General features: G+C 42.4%; 2 protein-coding genes and 1 long non-coding RNA gene across 13 annotated transcripts in view; 2 read left to right on the top strand and 1 right to left on the bottom strand.

Moving 5' to 3' along the window:
- BEND7 (BEN domain containing 7) overlaps positions 1-8,473 on the top strand; it is a 59,793-nt gene extending 51,320 nt beyond the window's left edge. For all 3 annotated transcript variants that reach the window (XM_077337969.1, XM_077337968.1, XM_077337970.1), the window contains 2 exons: positions 540-590; positions 5,746-8,473. In XM_077337969.1, the coding sequence (XP_077194084.1) occupies positions 540-590; positions 5,746-5,789 (95 nt within the window). In that variant the 3' untranslated portion in view covers positions 5,790-8,473. The remainder of the gene's footprint in view (positions 1-539; positions 591-5,745) is intronic.
- Positions 1,436-26,093, bottom strand: LOC143837762 (uncharacterized). 7 transcript variants are annotated; one of them, XR_013231084.1, is made up of 6 exons: positions 25,278-25,427; positions 24,021-24,145; positions 22,032-22,055; positions 17,621-17,721; positions 12,733-12,880; positions 11,727-11,882 (listed from the first exon to the last, which is right to left on the bottom strand). It is a non-coding gene; the product is annotated as an uncharacterized LOC143837762 (long non-coding RNA). The 7 variants fall into 7 exon arrangements; XR_013231083.1 differs by lacking the exon at positions 22,032-22,055 and adding an exon at positions 19,494-19,606; XR_013231086.1 differs by lacking the exons at positions 22,032-22,055; positions 25,278-25,427 and adding an exon at positions 26,024-26,093.
- SEPHS1 (selenophosphate synthetase 1) overlaps positions 25,607-26,477 on the top strand; it is a 30,454-nt gene continuing 29,583 nt past the window's right edge. Inside the window, exon 1 of one of the 3 annotated variants that reach the window (XM_077337971.1) lies at positions 25,607-25,807. The gene's annotated coding sequence lies outside the window, so the exon portion shown is untranslated. Of the gene's footprint in view, positions 25,808-25,912; positions 25,937-26,477 lie in introns of those variants that run through there. The other 2 variants (XM_077337973.1, XM_077337972.1) reach the window with 2 other exon arrangements.

The raw sequence follows: 26,477 nt of genomic DNA, 5'->3' as shown, positions 1-26,477 counted from the left end.
GCTGGGTTTGACTCTGCACTCCCCCACATGCAACCAGCTGGGTGACCTTGGGCTCGCTATAGCCCTGATAAAGCTGTTCTGGCTGAGCAGTAATATCAGGGCTCTCTCGCCTCATGTACCTCACAGGGTGTCTGTTGTGGGGAGAGGAAAGGGAAGGCCGCTTTGAGACTCCTTCGGGTAGAGAAAAGCTGCATATAAAAACCAACTCCTCTTCATAAAGCTCTTTGTGAGCTTTGGGCTCAGTCGTTTGTAACTATCATCTTGTAACTATCATTTGTGATCTTTTGAGAAGTTATTGGCTGCTGGTTGAAGGAAAATGCTGATTTGACAGGGCAATTATTCATACGAATTTGGAGGGGAAAGTAACATCCTAAAGGATCTGAATCTATTGTATATTTGTTTTGATTGTTGTTCACATAAATGTCCATTGCTTCCTTGCCCATCTTTCAAAAATATATTACCGTTTTGCTTAATGTCATAAATGTTTGTTTATATGTTTAGGAAAATACAATGATCTTTTGTGTCTTGTCTGTATTTAGCAGAGACAACAGACTGCGATGAGAAACTGGACACATCTTTACTACAAACAGGTAAAATGCTACTGATTAACACAAATAATCTGGTTTGGTTTTATGGGATTTTGGCAGCTAGAATCAACTGAATGGTTTCTCTTATCTCAACTTGTTTCATTTACTAGATATGGTTCCAGGTCTCAGTTCCTACCCCCACCCCCCAGTGTCTTCCACATCGAGAGAGACTGTATTTTTAATTTTTTTAACTGCTGTCTAGTCACAGACAACAGACAACAGCTCCTCCCAGGTTTTCAGGGCATGAGACATTCAGAGGTGGTTAGCCAGTGCATTCCTCTTCATAGCAATCTTAGACTTTCTTGAGATCACCTTGCTGACATCTCCTTGCTGACCTGGGCTACCCAGGTCAAGGCAGATGGTAGCTTAGAAGGAGATGATTACAACAAGTAGTCTTCTGGACAAGGAAACAGGCTCAGTATTTCCCCTGTTACTGATCTTTTTCTTGCTGTCTTTTTTGTTGAGTGCATTTTTAGCCTGCCATACCTCCACGGAGCTCAAGGTGGCATACCTGGTTCTCTGTTCCTGGTTTTATCTTCACAACAACACTGTGAGCTAGGTCAGGCTGAGGAAAAGTGATGGGCTCTAGGTCTCTCAGTGCTTTCTCATTTGCCCTTTTCCTGCCACTCTAAATCCAGGTTATGAGAGATCTTGAATAAGGAACTGTTAACTTGTGTTTTGGTTCACTTTCTTGATCAACCAAGATTGTCCTCTTGTTTGCCAGCTGTCATTTGTGGTCTGAGGCATCCTTGGATAACTGTGCCACTAAGTGATTTGCCAACTCTACGTGTTTACTACGTCTCCACTGAAATGCAGAGAAATGTAGAATTTAGTAGTGGGCTCAGAAATCAGTTTGAGGTTCTCAGTTTATATTTGATAAAAATAAGCAAATTTCTAGTCCTTACAACTGTGGTTGATAAAGAGAGAATAAACTGGACTTTTAATTAAAATACGTTATTGATTCATTCATTCATGATTGATAACTGGAAAAAAGAGCAAGGGGGGGAACATAAAATCCAGCAAGTAAATAGGATTTTTAGGGAATAAAGGGGGGAAAGCATAAAGATAATATAATTATAACAACAGTGGAAGCAGATATGCACATTAAGTTTCTGTAAATTACTTCCTATGTCTACAAATGTTCACACATAATTATGGTCTATATGCAATTTGTTCAAATGTTGATAAAGATCCTCCATTGATTTACTGGAGGTGGGCTTTTATCTTTGCAGTGTTGTAGTAGGGGTATTTCAGCTATAGTAGGGGCACAGAGGGTCCATTTTCATTGATAATTGGCTAGCCTCCAAGAGGTGGGCAGATAGTTTTAAAAGTACATAAGAACCCTCAAAAATCAATAAACATTCTAATACAAAATCGACATAATAATTTCTTCCCATAAAAAATGAATGACTGGATATACCCAAAACATATTTAAGGAACATGTCTTGAGAACCAGCTTGATGCAGTGGTTAATGCTCTAATCTGGAGAAATAGGTTTGATTCTCCATTCCTCCACATATAGCCAAATGAGAGACTTTGGACCAGTCAGAGTCTCAGAGCTCTCTCAGGGTTTCTGTTGTTGGAAAAGGAAGGGTAGGCAATTGTAAGCTGCTTTGAGACTCCTTTGGGTAGTAAAAAAACTGGGTACAAAACCCCAGCTCTTCTTCTGTCCTTCTACATTACAACACCAACAATTAGACACTTTATTCAGTTCTTTGCCAGAGTCACTGCGGTGTCCAGTATATCCTAAAGAACTTTTGCTGCACAAGTCTCAATTTAGAGCTCATAGAGTATAGGTATAGTCTTTAAGTCAATATCCCCTTGCTTTAGCAAAACAGGATGATTAACTCCTTATTCTATTCATTTCTATGACTCTGTACATCATACTTGTTGACACCAAATATTTATAAACAAATATTGTAAGTTTTATTCTCTGCTTAGATTCAATTAGAATTTCCAGGAACAAATGGAGTCTGAAACACTTAATAACACAGGGCCATATTTAGATACCAACAAATGTTGCAGCAGTATGTGCATTTTCTACAGAAAATGACAGCTTAAATATGGTGCCCAGTTAGGCGCTTATTCCAATTTTTTTCCTTTAGAGAAAATTCAGACAGGCTTTCCTAGAGTCCTCCTTAATGTCCCAAAGTGTACAGCTAATATGGTACTCTAGCCGGAGGTGGGGTTGATAAAAGTATAGACTATGCATGGATAGTAATAATTAACTACTGGCTGAGACTTTACCTCCAACCTGTAGGCCTTATTCCTTTCTTCCTATCAGTTAGCCCACAACCCACCTGGTGCACAGAGATAATCAGCAAGCTTCTCAACATAGGATTAGTTCCTGAACAACTATTAGAAATGGAATATAGGCAAGCAAAACAATCAATGACATGGTTGATCAATAACATGGACATTGAGATACAAAGTGAGATGACTCTCCTTCCAAGCCCATATAGACTATTACAGTATTGGGAAGGATTTTCTCCTGCTTCATATTTAACGCATATCACCCTTGCTAAATTCCATTGGGCTTTTTCGAGAGCTTGTTTCAATGCATTTCCATCAACACTGCTTAGTGGAAGGTTACAGCATGTGCCTATGAAGGATCAACGGAGCTTTTGCTGTTAGGGCAGTGGCCCCCAACCTTTTTCGGGCTGGGGACCGGGAGGTGGGAGAGGGAGGTGCGGGTGCCAGCTCCAGCAAACCAACAGGCACGCTTCCCTCCACCACCACCCCCCGTGGCGCGGCACTTGCTGCACCACGAGCAATTGGTCGCCTCCCGGCACAGCGAGCACCACGCAAACACCAGCGGACACAAACACGCAGGCACGAGCCTGTGCATTTGTGGGCGCCGGCACCCACACCTCCCCCCACCGCAGCGTGGTGCTCGCTGCGCTAGGAGGTGGCCGATCGCTTCTGGCGCAACAAGCAAGTACGTGCCGCAGAGAGAGGAGGCATGCCTGCTGGCGTGCCTGCACCTCTCCTCCTCCCCTGCTGCGGCCCGGTACCGAGGCCCAGTAGTTGGGGAACACCACGTTAGGGTGCAATTGAATCGATTGCTCATTCTATTGCATTGTGATTTTTACAAGGTAGTCTAATTTTGCCCTTGTTACTGCAGTTCTCTAAGTTTATCTCTTAGTACTATCAAGTGAGAGAGTGGCAGTGATCAAACCTGCTACTATTTAAAACAGTCAGGTATATTATCAGAGCCTTGCCAACCTCATATAATCCTACCTGGTCTACCTTTACTGAAACTTTATCAACCTTATGGAACCAGTTAGCTAGAATGTCTTAGCATCTGCATTCATCAAAGAAATAGACAGAAAAGCACACTGAGTATTGTATTGCTGGGTTTAGGAATCACAGGCCACACAATGAGCCAGACTTAGATATCGTGTTATACAATTGATAGAGTTTGGGAATTAAGTAATCTGCAATGGTTTTATACCATTCAGTCCTATCTGGTCCTGGAGATTTACCATTATTCCTATTCTTTACCAGTTTTTGTTCATGCATAAAGGTTCAGCAAGGATCTGTTACTGAATAATATATAAACACAGACAAAGTGAGGGGAAAATATTTCCAAATCTTTTCAGTAAATTCTTTGCCTTTACTATACAGTTCAGAATATACTTCCAGAATTCTAAAGTTTATGTCACCAGAAGCAGTATATATTATATTCTTCTCATCTTTGATCAAAGGAATATAGTTCTTGTTCTTTTGCTGTTTTAAATAATATGCTAAAATTTTACTTAGCCTCTCTCAGCTTTCGCAATAAGGTATCCTGCTTTCACTGGTAGTCTATTATTTAGTTCATATTTAACCCTTTGCAGTTCCTGATAGATCTGATGTGGGAAACATTGAATCTATCTTTCAAAGTTATTTATTTCATTTATCTGAGCTTTCTATTGTGAGAAACGTATGCAGTGATCCCCTCTCTGATAAAAGCTTTACAAGCATTCTATTCAATATCTTGTGTACTAGCTGTACCTTTATTCAATGAGTTCAGGGCAGCATATATGGATCTCCATTTCTCTGTTTTATCCTCACAATAAACTTGTAAGTTAGGCTGAGTTAGTGATTGGCTCAAGATCATTCAGGAAGCTTCCATGGCAGAATAGAAGTCTGAACTTATTCTGACTACTATACAACACATAACACAAATATAATATCACTAGGGCCCAAGATCATTGTATTCAGGAATACTACATTTGGGGGGGGGGGGGGGAGGAAGAACTCTGCAGATGGCCTCTCCCTTTCTCCAGGACCTGGAAAGGCTGCAGGCTGGAGGCCACCAGGAACTCACCAGCAGAGACAGCTCTCATGCAGCAGGGGATCCGTAGCCTCTGAGCCTTGGAGGAAGTGGAAGGAGGAGGGGGGTGGTCAAGGGAGGGGACAGAAGGCTATTGGCTGGCTGCTGGACAGACAGGCAAGCTGGTTGGAGGAGGAGGCACTCGGGCAGGACAGACACCCTGAACGGGTGTTAAGCGCTGAGTGGCACTTAAGCCATGAGACATGCTCCTCCTCCAAGGATTTGCCAGAAATATTATGTGGAACAGTTTACAATGCCAGGTTTAATACATATCAGAATGTGAGTGAATCTTTTGAAACTCATATTTAACTAGCACTGTGTAGACAGGTATGGTTTACCTTCCAATATCTGTTTTTCAAAATTCCAACTTGAGTACTTTATAGACAAGCCCTAAGATTCTGTTCGGGAGCTGAGTTTTTGACTGGTAGAATTAAGATTTAATTCATTTTTTAAAACACAATTAGCCCTATAGCATTTGCATAGGGAGGATAGACATTTAAGTATGGGCGTATTCCCATAAAATGGCTGTTAAATTCAAGGTTCTTGATAGAGGGCTCTCCCATTTCTTGTAGGTATAAATTCATTGGTGATTTGTACTCCATGTGTTTAACATTTTTAATTGAGAATAGAGTTTTTCCTTGCTACTCCAACTGTGCAGTTTTTTTTCATATTTATGAGAAAACCTTCATTATATATATGATTTTCATTTCCTTTATAGTGTTGATAATTTGTGTGTACGCTATTGATAATGCAGTTAATTCCTTAAGTATCAAATAATAGGTTTAAGATATATAGTTATTCCTTGAAATCTCATTTGAAGTCTTAACTTCTGTTTTCCAGGTAGCCTCTTTGAAGCCACACACTGTGTCCCAGTATTTCATTAGCAGAGCCTCCATCTTTAAGTCTCAGCAGGATACCAGCAACATTTTCGAACTACTTCAGTATCCATATTCTGCTCCATCACAGCCTCAATCTTGCATTTTGTCATGCTTCTGTAACTGGGATAAGAAAGAACCAAAATGATACCTTTATTTTAAATCGGCGTAAGTCATGTTCAGCATCAAGGACAGTTAATCTGGTAACCACTGTAATAGAACAGATTTTGCCTTTATGATTGTATTTTCCCACATCAATGTAGACATGCTGGCTCTTCGTTTCATCTTAAGTCCAACAAAGCAACGTAGAAATGGTTAGAAGCCTCTTGTCCTTTTAGGAGGGAGCCCTGTAGGGAACCCACTCACCCATACATAACTTTTATCCAGGAAGAAATTTATCCAAGAAATTATCAAGTTTTAGCAAATCAATTAATTCTCATCTGTTCTGGGACTTCCTCACCCCAAAGTTTGTGATTCCTTTCATTAGGTGAAGATAGTAAATTTCCAACTATTTTCATCTGATTTTGATGCAATCTCACTGTCCTTTGCTATAAGAACCACATTATTGTTTTTTTTTGATGCCTGGTGTCTAGTCCAGAGCAAGTATTTGTGAATGTGAAAGAGCTTTTGTTTCTTACAGTTTCAGACATTTTACTTGGCAGACCACCTGCTAGAAGGTTCTCTCCTTCACTCCCCCTGCAACATTCAGCTTGGCAGCTCTGCCTAGTAATTCCCCCAAAAAAGTTACTTCAAGAGCAAATGCTGTCAATCCTCCACGATACTCTCATATTATAACAAAGCTGAGCAGTGATTTTTAAGTTGCTTTGAGCCACAAGGGAAGATGGGATATAAATATTTTAATGGATAAAAGCATATATGTCAGAGACTTAGGGAATACACCATCTTGAGTGGTAGAGGTTAGTTTTCATATGGGTTTGTGTAGTCTGTGGGATAGTCAGTCCACTGAGAAGAGGAAAGAGTGAGGAGGGAGTAGTAGCACTTATTCTGAAGAGCCCATCCAGCATTCCAGATGCAACAGAATTTCTAGTGCATCGCTTCCCTGACCTATGTGGCTTTTATATGCTTACCCAGCCAAGGACAGTTGTCCTGTATGGGAGGGAGAGGGTGCACAGACTTGATTTCTGCAATCTTATTTCTTCCTTTTAAGGAGAGAGAAGGATCCTGCATACTGAGCTTCCACTCATGCATACTTACTCATAGACTGCCTAACTGCACGTACTCTTCCCTTTCCCAGTGACAAGCCACAGCCAGGCGATTGAGCTCGCTCCTTTTCTTCCCACCTGCTCTCTACTCCCTCTGAGTAACCATCACCAAGGAGGAAAGGAAAGTGGTTATAATGGCTGGGAACATGTCTGTTATCCCCCTCTTAAATTTGCATCCTGCATCCCTTTGGATGTCCAAAAAGCCTCTTGACCAGACTCCACACTCTCCTTTGGGATGCCTTAGTAAGGTACTTTGGCAGTTGGGTTGCCTTAGATCAGGGTCGTTCCGGGAATAACCAAAATGTAAAACATGTGCCATGTTGTCCTGTCTGTCCACCATCTTACAAAACAGTTTTTAAGAGGAAAGGTGCAAATGGTCACATCAGTCTGTAACTAAAGCCAAAACCAAAAGCCATACAAAAAGGCTTAATAAAAGGTCTTGCAGGGCTTTTGTTTTTGAATGTTTAAAGAAGTGTTTCAATCTATTAAATTTGTCATTTGCTAGCTACTCAATACAACTGTTCAGTTAAATTCTGCAGTTGTCACCATTATATCAGTTTTCATTCCTTAAGCAAGCAGTCTCTTTCCCCACAACCTACATTTTCAATCTATTTGATGTTTCTGCTTTCATAAGGGAGGCTTGTCAAGAGCATAAAACTATGTACGTGGATCTTTACACTTCACACATTAAAACCTCACAGATACCGATTGAAACAGACATGATCTGTGCGTTCCCCTAACCTTCGAAGAACCAGACTTTTGAGTATAAAGCCATTGTAGTCATGTTTGTTAATGAATGGTTCAGAACTGAGCACTTCATAGATAGCCATCACAAGCACACCAAGAGACTGTGCTATAAATGCTTATAAAGAACCTGTTGATGTATATGACTCAGGCTGAATAATCACTTTGACTGCAGTTCAGTAACTATGTTATGGAGTTTTTAAATTAATGTGACCAATTTATTATTGAGATGTGGCCATATTTTCTTGAAGACATGCTAAATCGAATGTGAGCTGCAGTTGTAAAAGTGCATTTCCTCCTCAAGGACAGATGGGACTACTTTGTCATGAATGGAGCCTCTCAATCTCCCCAGCATCTTTACAGTAAATCTACAAATAAGGTATACTTACTGTAACTGTTAACCAACAGAATCAGCATTTCTTTTGTAAATCTTTAAAAAAAATGTATTTGTGTCTACTTAACTGTGACTACTGTTCAAACTTTTATTCAGAAGTCTTTTTATAGGTTTTATTAGGTAAATCATTCCATATTTAGGTTTAAAAAGTGTCTCAATCTTATGTATATACATGTTATTAATATGTACATACTTAGCTATTTTTTAAATTACTATGTTCTTAATAAAACCAAGAAGGGACTAGTTGTGAAATGGTGCATAAAATTGTGTTGTGTTTATCAATCTCTGGGAATCCTTCTTTGTCAACAATACAATAAATTGCTCTAATTCAACAGGTGTCTTTGATCTGTATGTATTTTAGGCATTCGATGCAGCAAAGGTGTATTCTTTATCTAAACCTTGACTGAATAAGTTGAAGCCGGAGATTCTGCACTGCACAGCTCGGTGGATACTATGCTGTGGGGCGCTGCCAGTCCAAGCAGTGTGCCATCAGAAGGAACAACCTGATCTCATGGAGCATTTGGTTGCCACCTTAAGCCCATTGACATCAATGTGTGGTTGCAGTTAGGTACTATTTACCATTCTAAGGTTTGGCAGCAGTATGAAACTTTGCACACTGGATCAGCCATCTGTCAGTGAGGGGCTCTGACCATTGCAGATCTTCCCCAAAGAGGCAGTTTGAAAATGTGGAAAAGTTTATTTCTGGGGCCACAGAACCCACGAGGAGTAATATCCCTATGGGCTGAGAGGAGGGCAAAATCATATTCACTGTATCTTCTGTCAGCCAAGGTTTACTGACAGAAAAGGAAGAAGGGAGTGCATTCACCCCTTCCGCCCTCCTTAACTGCAGCTCCCTGACCAGTGTGGCTATTACTCTGCACAGAGTTCATGTTTCCTGGGGTTGGAAATGTCTACTTGGGGAGAGGAAGTTCTACAATGCTCTGAATTCATCCCTGTCTCTGCAAGAGGGAGTAAAGCAGCTTTCCTGAAGGTCAATAGTGTCACCTACCTCACTGACCTGCTGGTCCACAGTGCTGTCACAGGTGGACTCTATTTTACATAACACTCATACACTAAGAAGGACAAGATCTGACTGGCAAAACACTAAATCAATATAATTATTAAATAATGGTTATAAGTTGTTACAATTTTAGCTGAAAGACTAAAAAGGATTTTACAAGACTTTATGAAGATTTTGTTCATTAAGATCATTGTGGGTTTTTACCTGAGACTGTTAAAGGACAATGTTAAAAATGTATTGGATATTTTAGAATATTTGGAAAAGCATAATGAAAAGCAGGCTGCACAGATTTTCTGAGACGTGGAAAAAGCGTTTGATAATTTGAAATTGTCTTTCTTCTTGAAGTCTTTAGGGAATTTTGGAGACAATTTCATAAAATAAGTGAAATCAAGTGGGTAGCCGTGATGGTCTCAAGCAGTAGAAAAAATTTAGAGTCCAGTGGCACCTTTGAGACCAACAAAGTTTTATTCAAGGTATGAGTTTGTATGTGCACGCATACTTCCTCAGATCATTATGTTGTATCTGAGGAAGTGTGCATGCACATGAAAGCTTATACCTTGAATAAAACTTTGTTGGTCTCAAAGGTGCCACTGGACTCTTAGTGAAATCAATTTATACTTCAGTCAGCACAAATAATTGTTAGTGGAAATTTAACTAAACCATGTGAGATTCATAAGAGAACTAAACAGGGTTGCCTATTGTGAAATCTCTTGTTTTAGTTTTGGGAATATAAGGAGATACAGAGATATAAGATACAATAAGAGCATTGGGGTGGGGCTAAAATTTTTCAAAATAGACAGATTTTATGGATGCTTTGGTGCTCACTTTGGAGGATCCCTTAAAAAGAATGAAATACTAATGGACAAATTGAAAGATTATGGCAGGCTTTAAATTTAATAAAGAGCTGTAGGAGTGATGTGGAGCTCTCCGTGATCCTTTCAGGTCTGTGTGGAGTGGCCAGACCTCCATGGGGACAGTTTCTCCTGTGGCGCAGTTTAAACTGCATCATAGGAGAACCTCTCCCAGCCACAAGTCTGCATGCAATGGGGAGATCTCTCCCCACTACATGCAGATCCTGGGGACAGCTCCCGTGGCATGGTTTAAACCACATTGCAGGAGAAGCCGAGCCCACCCCAGGGGCAGGATGGCTATCACTCCAATTTTCTAGTTCTCAGACCTATTGGACCTGAAAAAAAAGTTGAAGACTTCTCAAAATTTTCAAATTTTAATGCTATATGTATATTTGGATCCAGGGTTTTTCAGAAATATTTACATTTTTTTCAGGTCTCTAGACAATTTTGCTCACTCCTAACTTCCTTCCGTGTATTGATCAATAATTAATTGGAGATAGGGAAACTGGAAAGCAATGTAGATGTCTGGGTCACTATTTGGGAACATGCAATTTCACCATTCGTTGGCTGAACAACTGCTAGGCACAGAATTGCTTGATACATTGCACAGATGTCTGTAAACAGGAAGATTGATCATGTGTTATCTCGTGGCAGGTATAATAATGACCATAATTTTGAAGTAGGGATGACTGTGAATGATACCTTGAGGTATATGCAACAATTGTAATATAATATGAAAATATTTGTGGTTTCTACTGAGATTTGTTGTCTACATTCATAACTGAAGGAAATGCTAAATTTCAGTCAGAGGTTAGTGAAAATAAAGGTGTCATTTTTTTCCCATTCAAATTCATATACACCCTGAAATGCAACCACTGACCCCTTGGGCTGTAGACTCCAGGGTTAAGAGCTGCTGAAAGACAGGAACAGTCTTTCTCTTTTGGTAAGATGCACATCCAAATAAAGCACAGTCTCAAGTATCCACTATCCTTGACGCAAATTGCTCTTCAACTACTGCCATCTTGTGCCATCTGACCTGTTATGCATTTGTTTTATCGGTTAATGGTGTTAGTGTGAATTGGAAACACACACAGGCAATTTTAAAATGAAATGTAAATGAATTAGAAATGCCTACAGGAGATCTATTAGCATAAATCCAATCAAGGGGCCTTTTGTTTCACTACTTAAAAATGGCTCAACATTTTTGCCATTTGCAGGGAGTGAGTAGCTCTTGCTTATACGCCTAGGTTCCAACTGTCTCTAATTTTAGTTATGTTTTGCAGTCTTTTGAATGTTTTTGTGTAAACTAGTTCTCTTTTGGGCTTGTAATATCATATGCTCAAGGAAACAGCCTCCAAGGTATGTTAAATAAATGAAAAGACTGCAAAAATGGTTTTTATGTTATAAGGTTCCCCACTTAACCAAGTGGCAAGAAGTCTCCAGAATAGGACTGGGCTGCCTTACCTGTAGAAGACAGAGCCCTTCCTTTCATACCCAGGGAATTGCTAGTAGCCATTGTGGGATGTTAGGTGAATTTCTTCCAGGCCAGGCTGGATTCAAGAGATTTTTAGTGGAGGGATCACTTGAGCATGGGGTTGGGGTCACTGTGGGTGGGCAGCTATTTGTGAGTTCCTGTATTGTGCGGGGCCTGAGTTAGATGACAATGGAGGTCCCTTCCACCTCTATGATTCTATGAGCATTGGAGACATATAGTATTTTTGTAATATTAGCTTTATTTACAGATGTACAAACAGAATACATTGAGAGACAAGGACAGCAGGGCAGCAAGTCTAAACTATTCCTCACAGAGACACATGTCTGCCCCTTCCTCTTAGCTGGGGTGGCTCTTCCTCCAAACCCTGAACAGTTCTGCAAGAAACCATTTGCTAATCAATTAAGGTTCATTGAGAAGCTATCCACAAACATTACCATTCCTTTTGTCATAGGCTGTGCCTCCCAGGCATGCATCTTTAGGCCAAGCCCATAGTATGGACTCATTAACCATATTCAGATCTTAAACTCACAACAATTATTTTCACAGGTAAAGATCCAGATGAACGTGTGAGAATCTGTGCATTTTGTGACATGAGAAAAAATGTGCCTGTGTGCTTTCCCCATATTTACCCAAAGGAAGAAAACTTTAGAGGGTAAGATACCCCTGCCCCCAGTTATCCTTTTTTAGTATACATACTTGTAACCTACATGCAAATATAAGAGATGGCCTCATTTTCTTTTTCTTTTTTTGAGGGGATACCCTTTTGTTTCCCTGTCACACATATTGGGAAGATATCCTGCACATCAGAAGCATGTTTCAGAACATCACCTATTACAAAGTGTAGCTCTGTAAGTGCAAAGATGTCATGTGAGAACATGCCCTTCTATCTAAGTTTGATGATATTCATTGGAAGTAACAAGTATTTTGCAAATCCCCTTTTGGACACAGAGGATGCTAATTAGGTAAAGTGTTGGCAGAGTTTAAACATGCAAGAGAGCAAAGTACCAATGTGAAGTCCCCCCCCCAGAACATAGAGAGGCTGAGAGATATTAAAGAAAGCAACTTCCTTAAAATATAATGTGAAGAATGTGGTTCCAACTCTCAGAAGCACAATTAATGCCCTGAAGCAATTTGCAGAAAGCTGTAAGTGATTACAGTTAAAAAACGGCCATATTATAAGGCAAAAGTTTCACTGGGTACCAGTTGCTGCAATACGATACCTACTTCAGTTCTGTCACTGCCTTGCTACTTGAGATGGTAATCCAGGAAGCTGATGCAGGATCCTCAAGAGGGCCAGGCTACATATCAGGTATCATCAGATCTGGTGGGTACAACTAAGTACCTCTTTTCAAAACAAAGGACAGAAAACAGCCTTGGCAGAAAGGGAGACCATGGATTAAGTTCATAGGAAGAAAAAATACTGAACAAAATATATATGTAATTTTCAGGTTTAAACAACACTAAAAATGTGGATTATTCAGTAAAATAACTAACTTAATTGGTCTTTCCACACTCCAATTGAATTACAGATAATGTAAGTTAAGTCTTGCAGCCAAACCACATACTCCTCAAAGTAGTTCCAAGGTAGACTACAAGAATGGGGCCAGAGTTTTTAAATAAATGGACCTTCTTACTAAAAAGCTTTTGTATTATTCCTAACTGGCAATCAGTTTGGTCATGAAGTATGTGGGCAATGGTAATATCCAAATCAGATTATCAGATACCATCTGCAGGACACTACTATGAATTGTAGCAGCACTCTCTACAGACATCCAAATTAGAACAGTTGAGGGAATATTGTTTTGGGTATTTGTTTGATTCGCCTGTCACATTGTCCATCCCACCCCTTCATTTAAACCATCTATTCCTACCACCACATCTTCTTTGCCCCCTAACAGAAGGGATCCCCAACCCTTGCAGGCCTCTAACACCAACAAGACTTAGACTCCCACTTAGACAGATGTGCTTCCTTCTAATCTGTTTCAATAAAACCTAACAAACCTATAGTTCAGGAATTACCTTTCTCCAAATTAACTGCAGATTCTTTTTGTGAATATAATTCTATCATAGCTAAAAGTAGTCCATTTTTAAGCCAGTACTTTGATTTTGTAGAACAAGGAAACCATCTCTCCAAAATGTCTATAATAAACATCTACATTATTTCAGATTTCTAGTTAACTCTGCATAGTGATGCAGTCCATCAACCCTGCATCAAAGGAAGGGGAAAAAGCATAGCTATTGTCCTCTGTGACACTTTCCCCTTTTGTAGATTCCCTGTGCAACTTACAACTGGTATTGATTGCTCATTACTCTTAGGTTCCAGATATATATTGGTAAGGTGACCAGATTGCCCCACTTTTGGAGGGACAATCTGGGGGTACCTAGCAAATTGCACTTATATTGAAATTAAAAAATATATATTACAATACTGTTTTTGTGTTCTATACATTCTATGAAACTTTTTGTTGCTCCGTATAGACAAAATTTTAAATCGAGAACCCCCCCCCCCCCCCCCGGTCAATGGTGTCCTGCTATACCAATGTTAAAATTTGGTCACCTTGATATTGGGGATCCTACTAATTTAGTAATCAAGGTAAGCTGGACGTGGTCAAACAAAATCAAGGTAAGCTGGACGTGGAGCTGGACGTGGTCAAACAAGAAATGACAAGACTGAACATCGACATTTTAGGAATCAGTGAACTAAAATGGACAGGAATGGGTGAATTTAATTCAGATGACCATCAGGTATACTACTGTGGACAAGAATCTTGCAGAAGAAATGGAGTAGCCTTCATAATCAATAAGAGAGTAGGAAAAGCAGTCTTGGGATACAATCCCCAAAATGACAGAATGATCTCAGTTCGAATCCAAGGCAAACCATTCAACATCACAGTGATCCAGGTCTATGCCCCAACCACTGCTGCTGAAGAGGATGAAGTTGATCAGTTCTATGAAGCCCTACAACACCTTCTAGAAGCAACGCCAAAAAATGATGTGCTTATCATCATGGGGGATTGGAATGCTAAAGTAGGAAGCCAAAAGATAACCGGGATAACAGGCAAGTTTGACCTTGGAGTACAAAATGAAGCAGGGCACAGGCTGGTAGAATTTTGTCAAGAGAATACAATGGTCATAGCAAACACTCTTTTCCAACAACCCAAGAGACGACTCTACACATGGACATCACCAGACGGTCAACACAGAAATCAGATTGACTATGTGCTCTGCAGCCAAAGATGGAAAAGTTCTATCCAGTCAATAAAAACAAGACCAGGAGCTGATTGTGGTTCAGATCATGAGCTTCTTGTTGCAAAATTTAGGCTTAAATTGAAGAAAGTAGGGAAAAGCACTAGGCCACTCAGGTATGAACTAAATCATATCCCCGACGAATACACAGTAGAGGTGACAAATAGATTTAAGGAATTAGATCTGATAGACAGAGTGCCTGAAGAACTATGGACGGAGGTTCGCAACATTGTACACGAGGTAGCAACTAAAACCATCCCAAAGAAAAAGAAATGCAAGAAATCAAAATGGCTGTCTGAGGAAGCTTTACAAATAGCTAAGGAGAGAAGGGAAGTGAAAGGCAAGGGAGAAAGAGAAAGATACACCCAATTGAATGCAGAATTCCAGAGAAAAGCTAGAAGAGATAAGAATGCCTTCTTAAATGAACAGTGCTAACAAATAGAAAACAATAGAATGGGGAGGACCAGAGATCTTTTCAAGAAAATTGGAGATATGAAGAGAACGTTTCATACAAAGTTGGGTATGATAAGAGACCAAAATGGTAGGGACCTCACAGAAGGAGAAGAGATTAAACAAAGGTGGCAAAATTATACAGAACAACTATACAAGAGCGAGCTTAACATCCCTGATGACCACAGTGGGGTAGCTACTGACCTGGAGCCAGACATCCTGGAATGTGAAGTCAAATGGGCCTTAGGAAGTCTGAGCAACAATAAAGCTAGTGGTGGTGACATCATTCCAGTTGAACTATTCAAAATCTTAAAGGACGATGCAGTAAAAGTGCTACACTCAATATGCCAGCAAAATTGGAAAACTCAACAATGGCCACAGGATTGGAAAAGGTCAGTTTACATTCCAATCCCAAAGAAGGGCAATGCCAAAGAATGTTCAAACTACCGCACCATTGCACTAATTTCTCATGCTAGCAAAGTTATGCTCAAAATCCTACAAGCTAGGCTCCAGCAATATGTGGACCGAGAACTTCCAGAAGTACAGGCAGGATTTCGAAGAGGCAGAGGAACTAGAGATCAAATTGCCAACATACGCTGGATCATGGAGAAAGCTAGGGAGTACCAGAAGAACGTCTACTTCTGCTTCATTGACTATGCTAAAGCCTTTGATTGTGTGGAGCACAACAAATTGTGGCAAGTTCTTAAAGAGATGGGAATACCAGAGCATCTTATTTGTCTCTTGAGAAATTTATATGCAGGTCAAGAAGCAACAGTGAGAACTGAACACGGAATCACTGACTGGTTCAAAATTGAGAAAGGAGTTCGGCAAGGCTGTATACTGTCGCCTTGCCTATTTAACTTGTATGCAGAGCACATCATGAGAAATGCGGGATTAGAGGAGTCACAAATTGGGATCAAGATTGCAGGGAGAAATATCAACAACCTCAGATACGCAGATGATACCACTCTAATGGCAGAAAGTGAAGAGGAACTAAAGAGCCTGTTGATGCGGGTGAAGGAGGAGAGTGCAAAAGTTGGCTTGAAACTCAACATCAAGAAAACAAAGATCATGGCATCTGGCCCTCTCAATTCCTGGCAAATAGATGGGGAAGAAATGGAGATAGTGACAGATTTTATTTTCCTGGGCTCCAAGATCACTGCAGATGGGGACTGCAGCAAAGAAATTAAAAGACCCTTACTCCTGGGGAGGAAAGCTATGGCAAATCTAGACAGCATCCTAAAAAGCAGAGACATCACCCTGCCAACAAAAGTGCGTTTAGTCAAGGCTATGGTCTTCCCAGTTGCAATGTATGGCTGCGAAAGTTGGACCATAAGGAAGGCCGAGCGTCAAAGAATTAAGGCTTTTGAACTCTGGTGCTGGAGAAGACTCTTGCGAGTCCCTTGGACTGCAAGGCGAACAAACCGGTCAGTCCTAGAGGAGATCAACCCTGACTGCTCTTTAGAAGGCCAGATCCTGAAGATGAAACTCAAATACTTTGGCCACCTCATGAGAAAGAAGGACTCCCTGGAGAAGAGCCTAATGCTGGGAGTGATCGAGGGCAAAAGAAGAAGGGGACGACAGAGAATGAGGTGGCTGGATGGAGTCACTGAAGCAGTAGGTGCAAACTTAAATGGACTCCGGGGAATGGTAGAGGACAGGAAGGCCTGGAGGATCATTGTCCATGGGGTCGCGATGGGTTGGACACGACTTTGCACATAACAACAACAACTAATTTAGTAGGATACCTAGTTCCCCACTGGGCAGCCTGTCTGGTCTAGTGGAGGTAATTTTAGGCTCAATATGGTTCTGGGTGATTTCAACATTTATGATGACAGCACATTGCCTGGGCTGGCTCAGTATCTCCTAATGTGAAGAATTGTTGGTCAGTGTCTGATTTGCCATCCTTAGGAAAGACAACAGAAAGATCAGGGACAGATGAACTCCATATCTTCCTAGCTAACTCATCTCCTCTAGACTCCTTTCAGTGTAGCTTCAAGCCAGGCTATGGGATGGAGATGGTTCTGGTGGCTTTAGCTAATGATGGATTTGAGTGCGAACAAGGGCCATGCCTCTCTGTTACTCTTATTGGATCTATCCATTGATTCCTCTTTTTTAAAAGAGGGATTTTGCTTTCATTTTCTCTTAGGAATCAATGTATCTTTTTGAAACTTCAGCACTTGCTTTGTTCACCATAACAGGGTGGTGCACTAGCAGAAATATTTGGGCAGGCACAGCCTGCCTCTGAGCTCTATGGGGTGAAATTCTGTACCTCCCTTCCTTCCATTTAAATTCCTCCTTGATCAAAATAGAATTGATTTGAAACAGACTCTGCATTCCTAAATAGGAAAAGAAATTGATTGTTGGATTTCAGAGAGAGGTTGCTTTAATAGTAGGAAAACAGGGTTTCACTTACCTGTCACTCCCTACCCATTCAACCCAGCTTGGATCCAGTACATTTCAAGCCTGAAAACATGATAGAGGAGGATATACTGAACTCCTTCTCCAGTCTCCCACCTATAAAACAAAAAGAGATCACCAATAGATTGGAACATCTCAGGCTTAAGCTTTTATAAAATACTTGCCTGTATCTGTTGTTCATCTAGTTATCTCTGTGCAAGAACACATGGAATTGCATCGCACACAGACCAACCGCTGGAATATTTAGCCTAGTAACAAAGCAGGAAGGGTCCCTCTCAATCAGAACTGTTTGGCCATTTTTCCACCTGTCATGTTATCTAGGAAGGAGCCTCTTTTCTTCCCTCAGTTCTCCTTGGCTGTCACTATGAGCCAACAGACACAGAGTCAAGAAGCTCACAGCAGGATTGAAGGGAGGAATGTGTACCTGCACAGAGACAACTAGATGAACAACAGTTACAGGTAAGTGTAACCCTGTTTTTGTTGTTGTTCTGTGCAGTCCCACATTGGAGACTAGCAAACTGGCTTACCAGATGGTGGAGTGGGTGACTTACTGGAATATTTAATATAGAATTGTTGTCATCACTGACACCCTTCTTGTATTAACAGGCACAGAATAGTGCTTAACAAAAGTGTCTGCAGAAGACCCAGTTGTTGCCTGGCAAATGTCAGCCAAAGGAATGCCTTATTGGAAGGCAGTGGATGTTGCTTGAGCCCTTACTGAGTATGCCCATATCTGTAAAGGACACTGCACTGCCGTCAGCTTGTAGGATCTTTTGACAATCCACCTAGACACCATCTGAGCAGAGTTAGCTTACCCTTCAAGGAGCCAGCAAAGTAGAGAAATAACAGTAGATCCTTTCTAAATTCATTTGTTCTCTTTAAATAAAATAATAGGGCACAATTTATATCTAACATGTGTAGTCATCTTTCAGCTATAGACTGTGGGGACAGGGGAAATTTGGGAAATTAAATGTCCTGGCTCAAATGGAATCGAGAAACCACTTTTGGTAAAAAGTGAATGTTGGGTATTAATACTACTTTTTGGTCATGAATATAAAAAGGTTAAGAGCCTCTTGTGGCGCAGAGTGGCAAGGCAGCAGAAATGCAGTCTGAAGCTGTCTGTCCATGAGGTTGGGAGTTCTATCCCAGCAGCCGGCTCAAGGTTAACTCAGCCTGCCATCCTTCTGAGGTTGGTAAAATGAGTACCCAGCTTGCTGGGGGGTAAACGGTAATGACTGGGGAAGGCACTGGCAAACCACCCCATATTGAGTCTGCTATGAAAACGCTAGAGGGCGTCACCCCAAGGGTCAGACATGACCCGGTGCTTGCCCAGGGGATACCTTTACCTATAAAAGGGTAGTCAGCCTCAAGAGGTGTAATTTCTTCTACCCTCCTGTCAGATGTAATAGCCACTAGGAAGGACACATTAACAGAAAAAATTATCCTAGGAACAGGTGCCTAAGGCTCAAAGGGAGGTTGTATTAAATGAGTTAGTACCAGGGACAGGGACAGGGACAGGGACCACTGAGAAACTATGGGTGTTCTAGGAGGGTACAACTTTTTAAAGCCCTTAAGGAGCCATTTCATAATCTCATGTGAGATAACAGACTTCCCTTTTACTGGATCATGCAAGGCAGAGACTGAAGCTAAATGAATCTTAACAGAAGAGAATGATAAACTTGAACTCTTTAATGACAGTTAATATTCTAAAACCAGTGACAGTGGACAGTTAGTAGGCAAGAACTCCCTGTCTTCCAACCAAAGGGTGAAATATAATTTTGTAAGAATGGGAGAGCTAGTCAAAGGTCTACGAGCATTGACAAGCATTGACCTCACTGACTCAGAGAGGGGTTTTTCTCCAGACTTACGAGGTAGTCAGGTGCAGCTTCTGCACTTCTGGGAGGGAAGTGGCCTGTAGATTCAATAGGTCTGAAACCAGGTGTAGACAGATAAACATGCTCTTTGATCTGTCAAGTAAGACCTGGAAACAAATCAGCCTTGGTCACAAGGGGGTGGTTAAGATAAGGGAGAGATGTCTCTGACTAATTTGCCTACTACTCTCCCTAAGAAAAGTGTGAAGAAATGCCCCCTTTGCTATTTGGACACAGCACCACCACAGCCACCTCAAGAGATAATCCATTGCTCACCTTCCCATTCAAATGTTAATTGGCCAGCCAGAAAGCAGGTACTTGGGGGGGGGAGCTACTTCTTCCCAGAATTTCTAGGAGAGGGGCTTCCTGGGGAAGGGGACAGAAAGGACCAGAGAAGGTTTTCGGTTTGCTGACCATCAAGTGAAGGAGCTTGCTCTTGGGAGGAGGTGAGCAGCCATATTGGACATGCTGATTATGCAATGAAACTATGAGAACATCTTATGCATAGGCACCTACCCTGTACTAACAAAAGATCAGATAGGGTATGTTTTAGAAGAGGGACAGGATTGTCTTTTATCCAGTTTCTTTTGTCTCTTTTTCTTAACTCTGTGCTGTGCTAAAGATCTGCTTTGAACCTTGTTCTTTTAATAATATATAACTCTTTTATAAATTGGAAGTGGACCCTGGTTCTCTGATCCATGTAGTGCTCCCCTACCTTGGAAATGCTAGCCCAGTGCAAAGAGAAGACCTGGGATCAGGGGAGGGAAGCTTGGCAAGCAGCTTCTCCTATAGAGGGGTGTACCCTGCAATAACTAATCCCTGCAGCATTCATGAGCTGGGGATATGGGAGACCACAGAGGCAAGGCCTCAGGAATGGAAGGGGTAGCTAGGAGTCCTAGTTCTCATGACCCTGTACTACAATCATGTGGTGGCAATACCCAGAGAGTCTCTTGTATTGCCCACCTGGAGTTGGCAACACCCAGAACAGTAGGTGGGCAAGGTGAAACAGCAAGGCAGAAGCGAGCCGGTTCTCTCACAAAAAGAGCAGAAAGGAAGGCATAAAGTAAGGCCTAATTCAAAATTAGTTCATTGACATCTCCAAGGAACAGTGGATCTAGACCTGCTCTTGAGCAAAAGAGGGAGGGGGCTTGGTATTAAGCCTTGTGACAAATAGGTTTACCACTGGGAAGCCCCACTGTGTGAAGATGGGAGACATGTAATCCTGGTGTATGAATCCTGGTGTATTAATCTGTGGGTTCCCCTAATTTGCTGAGTACATCTGCCTGATATTTTCCAAACCAGCAATGTGGATGGTTTGAAGGAATATTTGGTTCATAATTGTCCATTCCCAAATAGCAGTGGCCTCCTGGCATACAGGGAAGGAAGCTGTACCTCTCTGCTTGATATAAGATATGGCTGAGGTGATGTCCCTCTGAATATGGGCCACCTGTCTATGTAGAGAAGCAGCAAAGGAGTAAGGGACAAAAATAATAGTTCTTGGTTTGTAATTTAAAACTTGTATTAAAATTATTTTAAAAGAATAGTTATCAGTTCCAAGAGGTTATTATGTAGAGCTCTTTCAGTCTCCAACCGTGTGTCCCTAGCATACCTTTTCACACAATGAGCAACTCAACCCTGAAAAAGGGGCATCTGTTGTTACTGTGATTTGTGGGGGGAAAAACTTAAACTGAATACTGGGTAGCAGGTAAGAATCAATGGTTCACCATCATAATTCCCTTATCACCACCTTTGGAACGGAGAAACGCTATTTTTGAGAATGAAAATGTGGTTAAAAACCTATGCTAACTAGTTCAGTGGAGACTGCATCCTGAGATGGGCAAAGAGAACCACAAAGGTGGGGGAGGCCATTAGGCCCAAAATTCCCTTGAGTAGGAACAGCCCTTTGAAACTGATTTGAGATACCAGTTAGCCAGAGTCTTGATGGACAAGGTCTTGTCTCGTGGCAAGAAAACTCATACAGCAGAGGCACCTAGCCAAGCTCCAAAAAAGGATGCTTGCTGAGAAGGAACCAGGTTTGATGTCTTCCAATTGATTTGTAATACCAACATCTGGAATGTCTCCACAGCTAATTACAATGGTGTCTGTAATTCAAGTTTAGAATGGGCAGTAAATAACCAATAGTTCAAATAAGGGAAGATGGAACATCCCTATGACCTAAGTGAACAATCACAGCTGACCATACATTTAGTAAAAACTCAAGGTAAATAGTTGAATCAAAAGGGAAGACAGTACTTCTTGAAATTTAAAACTTAAGTATTTCCTATACTCAGGGTGAATGGAAAAGTTAAGAAATGAGTCTTGGAGGTCCAAGACAGCGAACCTGTCTCCTGGGTTGAACAATTGGGACACCAAAATCAAGGAGACTGTACAGAATTTATAAACTTTGAAGAAGAAATTGAGATCCCTTAGATCCAAAATAGGGTACAAAGCCACCGTCTTTCTAAAAATTATTAATCAGGAAAAACTGTGAATAACCAAACACAGAATCATTAGGAAGTAAACCTTGAACTGTACCTTTTTCTAATAGGGCATTCCAGTCTGAAAACTCAGGAAAAATATTAATCAGTTGGTTAACTGTTAATGGTGGCAACTGGCCAGACTCAATAAGGTTCTAACCTTCAAGGCTTTACGCGAGTTGGGACCCACATACCTGAGGGACCGCCTATCGCCCTATGCCCCTCGCAGGGCCTTGCGCTCTGCGGGTGAAAACCTGTTGGTCGTTCCCGGCCCTAGGGAAGCACGCCTGGCCTCGACCAGGGCCAGGGCCTTTTCGGTCCTGGCCCCGACCTGGTGGAATGAGCTCCCGGGAGAGCTGCGGGCCCTGCGGGATCTTTCAACATTCCGCAGGGCCTGCAAGACGGAGCTCTTCCGCCAGGTTTATGGTTGAGGCCGGGGCTGATAATAGATCTATGCCTCCCCCGGGGACTCGGGTTCTGGACCCGAAGCAAAACATCATCAGGACCTCCTCTCCACCCGCTAGTAGTGGGAGGGAGGGGGGGAGTTGAGCTGCCATTCTTGCCATGCCGGCAATATTGGCAATGTTATTATTGTTTTATGGGGTTTTAATGGGGAATTGCGATATTGTTACCCGCCACGAGCCGCAAGGGAGTGGCGGGCTATAAATCTAATAATAAAAAAAAATAAAATAACAATCTCCTCTCAATAATGGTCAGGATCTAGGAGACTGAGGCAATCTTAGTTCATTCTGGCAAGAACTCAGACAAACTGTTCTGAAAAGAGTGGTAGGCCTTGATACCAACTGTTGATAGAAAAATAACCTGGTGACCTGCATCAGGTCTTTGGTAGGGTGTTGAAGATGAGCAGACCTGGGTCTTGAACCATATGTGCATTGAGCCTGCTAGGGAGATCTTTGAGGTAGAAACTTATATGTCTCTTGTCATATGCCTAACTCTTGTTGGGAATGTGAACAACATGAACATAGTTTCATCTTTGGTGGAAATATAAGAGTGCAAAAAAATTTTGGACACAAATATATGCCTTAATTAAGAAGATACTAAAGACTGAGATATGAATGAAACCAGAATTGGGGGGGGGGCGAATTTGGGGAAAACATTTCTTTTCATATAGGGTTATAGCAGTGAGACTATTATATGCTAAAAGATGGAAAGCTCATTATTATCTATGATTGAAGAACGGTGGATAAAGATGGTAGAGCTAGCTGAAATGGCTAAACTTACTGCCTTAATTTAAAAAACGACAACTGTAGTATGTTTAGATAGTTGGAAACCTTTTGTGGACTTTCTGATGCAAATAAAAATGAAACAATGGTTTGTGGTTCTGAGGACTAAGGGGAGAATATGGAAATATAGAAAAAATAATATTTTAGCCTTTTTTATATAAACATGAGAGCCTCTTGTGGCGCAGAGTGGTAAGGCAGCTGACATGCTGTCTAAAGCTCTGACCATGAGGCTGGGAGTTCGATCCCAGAAGCTGGCTCAAGGTTGACTCAGCCTGCCATCCTTCCGAGGTCAGTAAAATGAATCACCAAGTTTGCTGGGGGGGGTAAAACGGTAATGACTGGGGAAGGCACTGGCAAACCACCCCGTACTGAGTCTGCCAAGAAAATGCTAGAGGGCGTCACCCCAAGGGTCAGACATGACTCGGTGCTTGCACAGGGGGATACCTTTACCTTTATATATAAGCATAGTGTAACATATTACAATTTGATTTATAATCATCATAGATAAGACTGGAGTTGGGCATTGAAAACTCTGGTAAAATAGTTGAAAATCTCAATAGATATTTTGCCCTGTAGGAAGAGGTTTGGGTGTCGGTTATTTTAAAAGACTAGGCCGTTTGGCAATTTTTCTTAATCTGTTGGAGGAAAACAGTTTTAGAAGAAAACAGGAATGAGACTTCAAAAGATAAGTCTACATAAGCATGTGTCTATGGCAGGGATAACTGTTGAACATAGCCAGGCATGCCTCCCCAGAATTATAGAGGAGGCAATAGTGTGAAATTAAGCATCAGCTGCGTATTCACCTGTTGTTAGGATAGCCCAAAGGCTTCATCTGGATAACCTTGGCTAAAGCTTGTCATCAGGAAATTGTTCTAGATAAGAGGTGATCTTCTCCCTTCTAGGCTTGATAGCCTGGTAATTTGCTATCCTGAGGTTTAAAGATGAAGAGTTAAGTCATGTGAGTCAAGGCATGACCTTTCTACCCTCCTTATTTGCTGGGGTTCAATGTGAACCCACTCTCTCCCTGCATCTCCTCTGCTATCAATTAGGATGAAGTGGGACAGCCCTCTTGAACCCTGTACATATCTTTGACTTTACAAGATGTAGCAGGAACGAAAGAGGGTTTTTCCCAAACAGATCCTGCCATTCCTAGAATGTCTTCCAGAAGTGGGAAGGCTATGATTTCTGGTGTGTCAGGTCACCCCAGTATCTTGTTCTGGGTCTAATGTCAACTGATTATGTCCATCTGCTCTAGGACACAAGTCTTCCCTTGGGGACACTGGGTCCTGATCTCCCACTTTATCATTTGGAGATGATTCTGAAGCTACACCAATTCTGGTCTTAAGTTATCCTTCAACAAATATCTGCCTTGCACCAGCAGCCCTACTATTCTTCTACAATTGTTCTACAATTGCCAGCTACTAGAATTTTAGTGGCATGGCTAGAATTCATTCTTCCTGTCCAGTTACCAGAATAAGATGATGGTTTAAAAAGGGAGAGACATTGATGCTTTTATTACTGTTATATTGTAAAACACAGATGCTTCTGAAAAGTAAATAATATTGTGGCCTGGGAAGGAAATAAAATTGTCACCAGAAGCCCATGGTCTTATGTTCTTTCTATAAAATACTCCTCTTAAGAGGGATGGAGATGGCAAGAGCAGCACTTTATCTGTGCTGCAAGAATTTCGTGAATCAAATAATTAGCATCCCATCCTTTTCTAAAGACATGTTTTTAGGTCTGTTTCCTCATTTTAAGTCCAATTCAAACGTATTTTCCTATTTACCTCCAGCTATTCCAGTAGCTTCAAACCACTACCTTAGTTTTTTCCTTTTATGGAGCCTGAGGTCAACAAACAATGTTAATTAAGTATCCCAGATGCACAATCCTCTGTTCCCATCCTATTATTGTCAGGAGTGAGGGCAGTGAATAGATGCTCAGAGGCACTCTTCCCTATGAAACACTAAACGCATTTTCTACATGCTCTGAGGCACTGCATTCCTCCCCCCCCCCCCGGAGCACGCGTCTGGACTCCACACGCCTGAGAAGAAAAATCTGACCCTGGCTCTCCTCAGATCCTAGCCCACTCGTGGGGGATCCGTCCCCGAGGGCCCGGCCGGTGATTGACACGTTTTCACCCGCCCGCCAGTTCGTTCGTCTGTCTCTCTCCCTCCCGCCCTTCCCGAGGGGACACGAAGCTCCCTGGCAAGGGAGGGCGGGCGGGAAGGCGGGAGCGAGGCTGAGCGCTCTCCCCTTAAAGGCAGGGAGTGGCGGCGGCCGTTAAAGGCGCCCCTCCCCCACCACAGCCCCTCAGCGGGCGGGGCTGCAAGGCTGCAAGGGAACCGGGCTGCGAGGGAGAGGGCAAGCGCGGGGGGGGGGGGGCGATTAACTCCTTCCTGTCCGACGGACGGCCCGACGGGATTTGTTTTCTTTACCCCTCCGATGAGGCGACGCTGAAGGGGGGAGTGGGAGAGAGCGCGCGCGAACCGGGCCGGCCAGACGCCCGGTGCATTGTGGGACTGGCTGACTTGAGGGGGACGAAGGCGGGGAGGGAGTCCCGTTCGCGGGCAGGCGAGGCGCTAGGGACACGGTAAGAGGGAGAGCATAGCGGGGGAGGGGACGGGAGGCTTAAAGGGGAACGCGCTGCCGCCTGCGCCCTGGCCGCGGCCCTGTTCCGTGGTGGAGGAGAAGCAGCTCCGCCCGCCAGTGAAAAGCCGGGGTTAGTGGCGGGAAAAGAATATGAATGGCGGCGGGCAGGCCGTGCGGGGCCGAAAGATGGCTGGGAAGGGGGGGGGGGGGTGCCTACGTTCGGCTAGGAAGGGGTTAATCTTTTCGGCCGCCGACATTTTTTCCCCGGGCTGCTGGTGCGAGGGAAGGGAGGAGGGACGAGCGCGCGCGCAACGCGTGGAATTCTCAGCGCGAGCTCCCCCACCCCGGCTCCCGTCGCTCTCCCCCCCCCCTCCCAGTTCCTGAGCGAAACGTTCCATTCGCTTTCTCTGGCTGCTGCCCTGCATCTTCCCTGCACGGCTCTTCGCCTTTAAATCCTTGGCCCCTCTTTTTAAGACCTCCGCCATAAAGGGTTAAGGATTCTCTTCCTTGTTGCATTTTGTTTAAAGCGTGCGCATTTTATGCACGCATCTTCACCTTGCCTGCCTGCTCTTTCTTAGCTATAGTATATGCGAACCTGTCTTCCGAAAGGAGGGCTGTTGTAAGATCGCTTGCATTTTCATGCTCGCGAAGTTATCGGCGAAGGAAGGTGG

This window comes from Paroedura picta, chromosome 5 (assembly GCF_049243985.1).
Source record: "Paroedura picta isolate Pp20150507F chromosome 5, Ppicta_v3.0, whole genome shotgun sequence".
NCBI classification, from domain to species: domain Eukaryota; kingdom Metazoa; phylum Chordata; class Lepidosauria; order Squamata; family Gekkonidae; genus Paroedura; species Paroedura picta.
This window is presented reverse-complemented; position numbering and strand designations above follow the sequence as displayed.